At 30.3% G+C, this 10,470-nt stretch overlaps 1 protein-coding gene across 1 annotated transcript; it reads right to left on the bottom strand.

The window, feature by feature from the left end:
- Positions 1–4,195: 4,195 nt before the first annotated feature.
- LOC130970517 (pectinesterase) lies at positions 4,196–9,399 on the bottom strand. Its single transcript, XM_057896628.1, has 3 exons — positions 9,075–9,399; positions 7,506–8,117; positions 4,196–5,402 (listed from the first exon to the last, which is right to left on the bottom strand). Exons 1-3 carry the CDS (start codon positions 9,376–9,378, stop codon positions 4,711–4,713), a joined length of 1,608 nt encoding a protein of 535 aa, XP_057752611.1. The 5' UTR covers positions 9,379–9,399; the 3' UTR covers positions 4,196–4,710.
- Positions 9,400–10,470: the final 1,071 nt, after the last annotated feature.

The following is a 10,470-nucleotide window of genomic DNA, read 5'->3' as shown; positions in this document are numbered from 1 at the left end:
TGGATGAAGGAAATATTAAGAATGTTGCTTTTGATAAGGATTCTGTAACTGATAATGATTAGGTCTTTTACCTATTATTATTCAAGATATAGTTATAGTACAAGAGCACAATGAGAATTCTGTTGTAGATCCAGTTATAGTACAAGAGAACAATGAGAACATCGTTGTTGCTCAAAATACTGCTGCAGCACAGGAAAATAATGAGAATCCTCCTCAACTCCAACCTATACAACAAGCTCAACAACCTCAAGAAGTGCTATTAAGGAGATCCAACAGAGAAAAGAGAAGTGCAATTTCAAATGAATATGTAGTCTATCTCCAAAAATATGAGGATGGCATTGGTTTGACAGAAAATGACCCAATCAATTTTCTTCAAGTCATGCAAAGTTCTAACTCTGAAAAGTGGATCGATGCCATGAAAGAAGAGATGAAGTCTATGAAAGACAATGATGTCTGGGATCTCGTAGAATTATCTGAAAGTGTGAAACCAATTGGTTGTAAATGGATATTTAAGACCAAAAGAAATTTTAAGGGTAATGTCAAGAGATATAAAGCTCGTCTAGTTGCTAAAGGCTTTACTCAAAAGGAAGGCATAGACTATAAAGAGACTTTTTCTCCGGTATCATCGAAAGACTCTTTTAGAACCATAATGGCATTAGTAGCTCATTTTGACTTGGAGCTACATCAGATGGATGTAAAGATAGTGTTTCTCAATGGTGACATTGATAAAACGATGTATATGGTACAACCAGAAAATTTTGTATCAGGCGATTCAAAATCTATGGTTTATAAGTTAAAGAAATCCATCTATGGTTTCAAACAAGCTTCCCATCAATGGTATCACAAGTTTCATCAAGTCATTACCTCATATGGTTTTGAAGTAAATATCATAGATAAGTGTGTATACAGCAAGTTCAGTGGGAGTAAATACATTTTTTTGGTCTTATATGTTGATGACATTCTACTTGCCAGTAACGATATATACTTGTTGCATGAAACTAAGAAATTTCTATCAAACAAATTTGAAATAAAAGATCTTGGTGATGCCTCTTTTGTATTAGGAATCGAGATACTAACAGATCGCTCTCAAGGTATTCTTGGATTATCACAAAAGAACTATATCGAAAAGATTTTAAGTAGATATGGCTTGGAAAGTTGTAGACCAATGGACACACCCGTAGCTAAAGGAGACAAATTCAGTCTCAAGCAATGCCCCAAAAAAGAACTTTAATGTATGTTCAAGTCTGCACTCGTCCCGATATATCATTCATAGTAGGAGTGTTGGATAGATATTTGATCAATCCGGACATGGATTATTGGATAGCTGTTAAACCTGTAATGCATTATCTGAAGAGAACAAAGAACTTTAATGTATGTTCAAGTCTGCACTCGTCCCGATATATCATTCATAGTAGGAGTGTTGGATAGATATTTGATCAATCCGGACATGGATTATTGGATAGCTGTTAAACCTGTAATGCATTATCTGAAGAGAACAAAGGATTACATACTTACTTATCAGAGATCAGAAAATTTGGAGATCATTAGGTACTCTGATTCCGATTTTGTGGGATGCTAAGATAGTAGACGCTCTACTTCAGGCTGTATCTTCATTTTGGCTGGAGGAGCTATTGCATGGAAGTCTAACCAACAGACTCTTGTAGCTTCCTCAACAATGGAGACAGAATACATTGCTTGCTTTGAGGCATCCAAACATGACATATGGTTGCGAAACTTTCTCACTGATCTTCGTATAGTAGATGACATTGAAAAACCATTAAAGATATTCTGAGACAACAAGTCAGCAGTACTATACTCCAACAACAATAAGAGATTGACAAAATCGAAGCATATAGACATCAAGTTCTTAGTTGTCACGGAGAAAGTTCAAGAAAAATATATTTCCATAGAACATATAGGAACAGAGTATATGCTAGCAGACCCATTAACCAATGATTGATCCCTAAAGTCTTTCATGAGCATACTGCTTGGATAGGTGTCAATATTTATGATGCCTAGGTTTAGTGGGAGTTTATTTTATGCTATATGTTCTATAACAGATACTGAATTATTTTTTTGTAGAATTAAGTTAATGGTTTATTTCATGTTATGTGAAATATTCATTTTGCAATATTTGTTTTGTGTTTGATCTCAACAAAGTTTTAAAGTTGAACCAGCTGGAAATAGACATGCATGAGATCACTTGGCATGTAATTTCCATATTACTCATCCAAATTTGATCTATGTCGTTAAGTATATTAGGATGGTGATTGTCGTGGTTCAGTCACGACATTAATGTGATAAAAACTGTGGTGACTCCATATCTAATATATGAGACGGACCAGATTGTTAAAGTAATAAGGAAAATAGTATTCAGATGCGCACATAAAGTTTATAAGATGTGATTATGTCAAGGAAGAATATATGTATAGCCCAAGTGGGAGATTGTTAGGAAATTATTTTAATTTCCTAATTTGTTTGTAGGCAATACATATATTAATTATAATCACAAATTATGCTATTTCAAATTAAATGACTTGTATAATGAAAATCTCATTTATTATTATAAATGCTAAATTGAATAAGTCATAATTACTTTTGATTTTGAATTAAATGAGAATAAAACCAGATATTATTTTTTGGACTTTAGATATATTATCTTTTGGATTTTAGATATATTATCTTTTGGACTTTAGATACTATTTTTATTTGGGTCTTTAGAGTTTAATGGATGCCATGCTCAAATATATACAGTGGCTTCAGGGTTTCGGTCCCCAATACACCAAAACCGCCTTTGTCGCTATTTACCCATCAGAAGAGTCACAATTAAGCTCTATTTGATATACAGAAGGCTATGGTTGAGGAAGATTGAAAGAACCACAAGACTCAGACAATTCTTCCATCAATTTTTTATTTCTAATTTCTATGAGTAAAGGTATGCTTTCGCATTATAATATATTTTTGGTGATTTAATATGGATAATTTGGATTAATGAAATAATTTATTTTAACAATAAGTATAAAGGAAGCAACACATGACAATGACAAAATATGATCCTAGATTATGTTGTTTGTTTGACATATTTAACTTTTAAATTACGATTTATGAAGCACGGTTCCATAAATACTAGTTCAAAAATATTTTTTTTGGGTCATGAAATACGAGCTCAATTTGAATATTTCTTCGGTTCTTCCAGTTATTTACTTTATTGAGAGTTCCATTTTTTTTATAAAGATCATAACAAATGGAACGTAACTGCATAGAGACCAAAAAAAAGTTGATTTCAAAAAATTGGTGTATCTCCCTATCTGGTGGGTAATGTCTCGCTAATGGTGACCGAATTTGTTTTTGTTCTTTTTGGTGACTATGGTGTCCGAATTTTGCATATACGTATTTTTCATTTTGGAGTTTCGACTTTTTTGTGGAGTTACTTTTTGGGTTCTCATTAGATTTATAAAACGAATTGGGCCAATCTGTCTCACTAACATCAACACTAGTCTAATTTATGCAAATCTTGGAAAAGTGGAAACATTTTAAGGAAGAGAAGTTTTAGAATATCAACACTTTTTGTGATTTGTAATTATAATTAGTTATTATTAATATTTATAATAATATAAAATTATATTTAATATATAAAATTTTTTATTTTTTTTATAAATTAAATATTGGCTAAATTTTAATAAAAATTCTGATCTCTAAAATTTGTTCTTTAAAGAATGAAGGACAACAAAAAAATGAAAACAATGAGTATACGACGTGTTTGGTCTTATTTTTTGAATTTTTTATATTTTTTACTTTTATAATTTTATAAAAAAATAAAAATAAGATGTAAAAACAATAAATAAATTTTTATTATTTTTATTGTTTTTTATTTCCTTTCACAATATCAAAAAATAAAAACGTAAATGAAATACACACTACGGCATTCAAATCTTTATTATTTTTCTTCGTCGTGAAATTTCCATCTTCCGTATAAGATTATTACTGTAGTTCCATTCTACGGTCCCATTAATGTTAGTTTAACTAGCCTGGTACGACCGTACGAGTTTACTTTTCTTTCCTCGTTGATAATTAGCTTGACGACCCATGGCATAAAAAGGGAAATAAATAAATAAACTTGAGATAATAATCATGATTTTCTTCCACTTAATTATAGAAGAAATAATTTTTCATTAATGTATAAATGTTACTTGTGTATCATGACTCATGAGCCAAGTTATCACTCCCTTGGATTGTTTGGAAGTTCCAATCTTAACCTTACAAATTAATTACGTGACTCTGTGTATATAACCGACACTCAGACACATGCGTATACAATAATCTTATCAAAAGAGAAAACATATACACAGACCTTCAAGTATATCAAACTATATGGCAACTGTTACTAATACGACTACTAACCCTTTTTCTGATTATTGCATCCATTTTAATTGCAACACAATCAGTAGCGACAGGGTTTATGTGAGTTAAGATTTTAAAAGTGAAAAATAGAAAAGAGTGAAGACTTAAAATTGAGTCATCATTCTCTTTTTTTTTTTCACTTTTAAGATTTTAAATCAGAAATAAAAAATTAAATTCTTTTTATGTTTTTCTTTCTATTGATATACAATAAAGTGTGATTTTTTATTAAATAAAAAAATATAAAAATATATATTTTATGATAAAAAATCACACTTAAAAATATTAATGGAAAGAAGGATTGATGTATCCTTAGAGACCCGAGATGAAACCGACGGAGGAAGGAATCCATGAACTTCCAGCAATAAAGTTACCAACAGTGAACTTAGAAGCCTCAACATTACCCATGATATGAAAACCAGGCCACTGAACCCTTCTTGCAGTTCCAGCACCAGGTCCTGAATTACCATACTCACCAAAATACAGTGTCCTCAAGACCGAGCTTCCATAACCAGGCCACTCAACCCAACCCTGCTGCGCAATGGCGTCGTCTATGGTACACCCTATCACGACGGCCCTAGAATACTCCTTCCAGGGCCTCCCAAGATAAGACTTAACAGAGTGCTTCACAGGAGACAAATCCGAGCTTGGTGTTATGGCACACTTGTGAAGCGAGAAGCCTGTGTTCTGTCCAGGATCGGTTCTTCCGTTGGCGAGAACGGCGTTGGAGCCGCCGTGGAGAGGGCGGCGGAGCATGATGTTGCAGGTTTGGAAGACGGCAGCGGCGTTTCCGAAGATGAAGTCGATGGTGCCGTAGATGTCGCATTCTCTGTAGAATTGGCGGAGGGAGTGGGCGTAGATGGTGTCTTGGTAGCCTGCAATGCTGCATCGGAAGAGAACGGAGCGATCTGAAGCTATGTAGAGAGCCACGGCTTGTTCGCCTTGTGGTCCTGCGTTGTTGTGGAAACCTATGTCTTTTGCAATGAATCCATCCCCCATGATTGCTGCATCATCATCGTTTCTTACTTTAGAAATCTTTCCTCTTGTTCTCAATACCAAGTTATTATTGCCCGAAAACAAACATAGTTCTCAATTTTTATTTATTTATTCATCTTTTTGCAATTTTCAAAGTTTAAATGGGAAAAAAAAAAATGACGACTCTAATAATTTTGCTATTTAATATTTTTTATTCTTAAATAATTATCTACCTTTAAATGTATATGTAAGTCAAAAGAATAACTAATTAGGCTTTTTTCTCATTATCTCCTTTTCAATGTTTTGCGTGTGTGTGGATATATTAAACAAGTTGATAATATTTAGGTTACAAAAAGAATAAGCTCAAATTTATTTTATTTAATATTTATTAAATAAATTTGAACTGTTTTTAATTGATTTTTTGTCTATCAAACATTATAATAAAATAAGTTAATATTATATCAATACATGTAATATGATTGTTTTTAATAAAATATTATATATACATAAAAATAAATTATTAAATTAATTATTAGATATTTATATTATTTAATTTATATTCAATATATCTTTCATATTTTAATTTATATTTTGTGTATGTCATTTGATAATTAATTTTTAGTATATATATAGAATTATGGATTTTTTTAATGAAAAATTATTTGAAAAAGGGAAGAGAATAGTGAAAGGCTAGAAGAATGTGCGTAAAATTGAGGCAGAGAGTCCTTTGCTAATAAATGAAAATCTTTTGCTCTTCTATATTGTCTTTTTCATGGGAGATATGTTAGCTGAATCAGAAGATAATGTTGCACAAAATTAATAAGCGAATTAAATCAACTAATTTACTGGAGCTAAGTTTCCTCGCCTGACTGGTCGTAATAAATGAAATGGAGGTTAGCAATAATTACATTTAGAAAATGAGTTTAAAAAGTGGTAATAGAACCTCTTAAATAAAGTAAAAATTTAAATATATTTAATATCTTAAAAATATAAAAGATGTTCAAATATTTTTTCTTTAGAAATTATGAAGATTTCTAGAAGGATAATTTAGAAGAATTATTATTTTTCAAGGAAAAGAAAGTGAAGAAAGATTGTTAAACTTGTTTTTAATTTTTAATACGAGCCCTACAAATGAATACAAAATTCATTTATTTTATTTTTTATTTTGTAATCAAAAGTAGTAAAGGAAGGAAGTTGAGAGTCAAGTACACGAAAAGGGTATGACTTATGAGATAGAGTACTTGCATGAAAACTTCGTTTGTCCACTTGCTCGTCTAATACTCTTTTTTATTTATGAACTCATTAATTAGAGAGCTAATTGTGTAAGCCCATCCATGTGCGTTTTTGTAAAGAATTTTATTTCATAGAAAACGACTTAAGAATAATGATATGCATCAGCACCGACATAGAAGACTTAAACCCCTTATAGTATAATGAAAATGTGTAGTAATTAGTCATATTCATGTCTCCCAAAGACTAAAGAGCTTGTTTGGGTTTAAAAAGTATTTTTAAATTTTGTAAATATGTTTAGAAAAATTATTAAATATATAATCGCTAAAAACAATTATTTCTTTTAAAAGTTATCATTTTCATTATCTAAAAACAAGTTTTTCTATAAAAGAAATGTTAAATTCAAATATAAAATAAAATGTGTTAGCATTACATCAAAACATAAACTATTGTTGTTAACCTTATGCATTCACTACCTACCTATATACATATTATGTTCTTCTATTGTTGTTTACTAAGTCACTGAGAGTAAAATTATTGGATCAAACTACTTAGTGTCTGTAACTTCTTTGTTAGTTATCGAAAAATGTTAAGGAATCAACATTTTAAAGTAATATTTCATCAACAATAATACTACATAATATACTCAATAAATATTATTATTTTAATTTAATATTTAATTAATAATAATTTATATTTATATATATTTATCAAAATTTATACATATGAGTTAATATAATCTATACTCATCATATGTATTAGAATTTATATATATAAATTAATAAAATTGATTTATTTAATTTGAGTCAATTTAATATGTATGGATTACATATTAGTCAAAATTATTAAAAATGATTGATTTTAAAAAATTTTTAAAAGAAAAATGAAGGAAAATAACTAACTGAATGTGGCGGTGTCAGGCAAGGAAGCTCCACCCTTAACGCTCTCACTTCCAACAATAACGGTCGAATATTTACCCGCTCCAATCAACGTTATGCCATTCTTACTTGTCCGAATCTTCTCCTTGTAAGTCCCTGCTTTCACGTAAATCACAAATCTTCCACCTGTGGCCGCTGCAATGGCCTCAGAAATCGTCTTGTAGTTCCCTGAACCGTCTTGCGCAACCACCGCGTTCGCTTCTATGGGCGCTGCTCCCTGAAGGAGTTTTCTTGCTTTCGAAGAAATCCATTCGGGAAATTCTTCTTTGCTTTCCTTTTCTTTTCGCTTCGTGGTAGTGGTTGTGGTTGTGGTGGCGGTGATTTGGTTAACCAGGGCAAGTGAGTTACTGGCTAATGCGGAAAGATAGTCCATCTTCTTGGAAATGGTGTCTACCACGGCAGTGGCGACGCCGGTGGAGGTTTGTGATCGTGCGAAGTCGTTGCAAGTTTGTTGGAAAGTTAGGGAAGCGCTTAGCCACGTTTGGATGTCCTCCTTGTTTCTTGTTGGCTTGCTCAGTGCTTCCATGGATTGGTCCAACCTCTTCATTGACATGTCCATTAGCTCTTGACAATAACCTGCATGTTTTAACTTTCAATTAATTACTCACCCATTATTAAATTGATTAATTTCTTGCTTTAATAATTAGATGAGCACAGAAATCACTGAGGCTAAGCTCGCTTACAAGAACAAAAAAAAAAGTAGGGAATTACTAACAAAAAAATTTTTAATACAGTATTTTTAATAATTATATTAGGAGATAAGGAGAACGTCCCCTTATAATAGTTATGGTTATCATGCCTAACTAACCTTGAAGACCATCTTCTTTCTTTTGGCATCTATGGTAACATCTCAAGAAATAAACCGTTTACTGTGTTTAACTTTTCTTTTAATAATAATAATCCACTATTTAAATAATAAAAATATTATTTTGATAAAAATAAATGATTAATATTTAATATTTAATTTTTGATAGTTATCAATATAGTTAAGTACTGACACTTACATATAAAGGCCAAGTTTGCCACATGTCTATTTCTTATTTAAAATAAAAATGTGGTTACTTTCATAACTATAGTAGGCAATATAATAAAGATATAACAGAACTGGCTTTATATTAACGGCTAAAAATATTTAAAAATAATTTTATCTATTTTTTTCATATGCTCAGTAATCATCCAAATTACTTTTTTTCTATAATTGATAGTTATTAAATTTTAAAACACCTTTAGTGTCAAAGAAAAGAAAATAATCTGTGTACCCGTATTTTTTTTAATACTTCTGCTAATTTTAAATTATTATTTCAGAAAATAAAGTTGTACTACAATATATACATTTATATATTTCATTATATGGAGAAAAAAAATTATTATAAACAATATATACGAATGTTGTTGCTTCGTTGAAAAAGGTTAGTATTGTTTTTCATGAATGAGACCATATCAAAACGTGCATGAGGTAAACAACTAAATTTATAATTTTCAAATTACCAAGAAAGGAAAAAGGGGAAAAAATGCATTATGTGCGTTATATACCTCCGACTGATGAAGATGATTTGTCTTGTTGAGCATTATCCTGAGTCTCAAATGAAGCAAAATATGATCTTGGCAAGTTGGTTTCAGATATGGTTTTGTTTACAAGAGCCAGAATGATATCAACATTTTTATCATTCCCTGAACTCATCAACTCCTTCAAGGTTTCATCACATAGACTAGGGTATCTGGTATGAGTGCATTCATAGTGATGAGCATGCTCTAGAGCTGCTGTTTCTGCCATGGTTAGTGCACATCCCAACACTAAAAAGGTTATCATCATCACTAATTCTTGTGTTCTCGTCATTCTTCTCACTAGCTACTATTACTTCACCAGGAGATACACAAGGAGGAGTTTTATTATTTACTTTCTTAAAGCTAAGAATAATGTTATGTTGATGAAATTTTTTAGAGGAAGGTGCTTCCTATTTATAGTGTGGGGATGGATTGATGATATGTGGAAAAAGCATTGATATGATAATGATCATTTATTTATTGGTGACTCATTACTTTTGTTAACGAGTAAAATGTGTTGTTACAAGTTATTGATTTAAAGTTTAAAAACATAAAAGTGAATTATGTTAAATGAGTTAGGTGATTGGTACTCCTAATAAGTGTACATGAGTAACACCTAATAATTAAGAGTTACCAGGAGAATTTCTCACGCATAAATTAAAATTATGTGTGCACATACAAAGCCTATTTTATACTCCGTCAAATCTATACAATCAATAAAATAGGGGGAAATGAGAAACAAAGGCAAAAGAAAGAAATTAATTACAAGTTTTTCTCTTTTTCTCTATCTACCAACTCACTTATACTCTTAGAGTATTTTAGGTATATATCATTTCTATAATAACACCAACAACTTTATTATCACAATAATAAAGAGAGTATTAAAAAAAAAAAAACATGTTAGATATATTTACATTAAAATTGGTTATTAATATAAAATATATATTAAAAATAAATTAAATTATATATATTTATACATAAATATATAATAGTTAATTTTATTAGCTAACTTTTGTGTATATTTAGTATTTTTATTAAAAAATATTAAATATGCTACATTTTATAGTGATATATAATGAGGCGATAAATTACTAACAAAGATAAGAAAAATAAGTAACACAAATATTTTTATGCAAAAATATTTTTGTATGGTCGAAACTGTACGTATCTATTTGATAATGATAATTATATTAATTCGAATATCATGAAAATTTTATTATAAAATATGTATTTTTCAATAATAAATTATAACTCGAATTCCACATTAAAAGATTAGGAAAAAGTAACACCTGCTACACTCCAAGTGAGGGGGTCGAGTATCTATCTATTGGTGGAGGGAACTCACTTTTTGTTTAGACTAATCTCTGAACACGTCATTACATTA

Source organism: Arachis stenosperma, chromosome 3, assembly GCF_014773155.1.
Source record: "Arachis stenosperma cultivar V10309 chromosome 3, arast.V10309.gnm1.PFL2, whole genome shotgun sequence".
NCBI classification, from domain to species: domain Eukaryota; kingdom Viridiplantae; phylum Streptophyta; class Magnoliopsida; order Fabales; family Fabaceae; genus Arachis; species Arachis stenosperma.
Note: the sequence above shows the minus strand (reverse complement) of the source record. Positions and strands in the feature narration are given on the sequence as shown.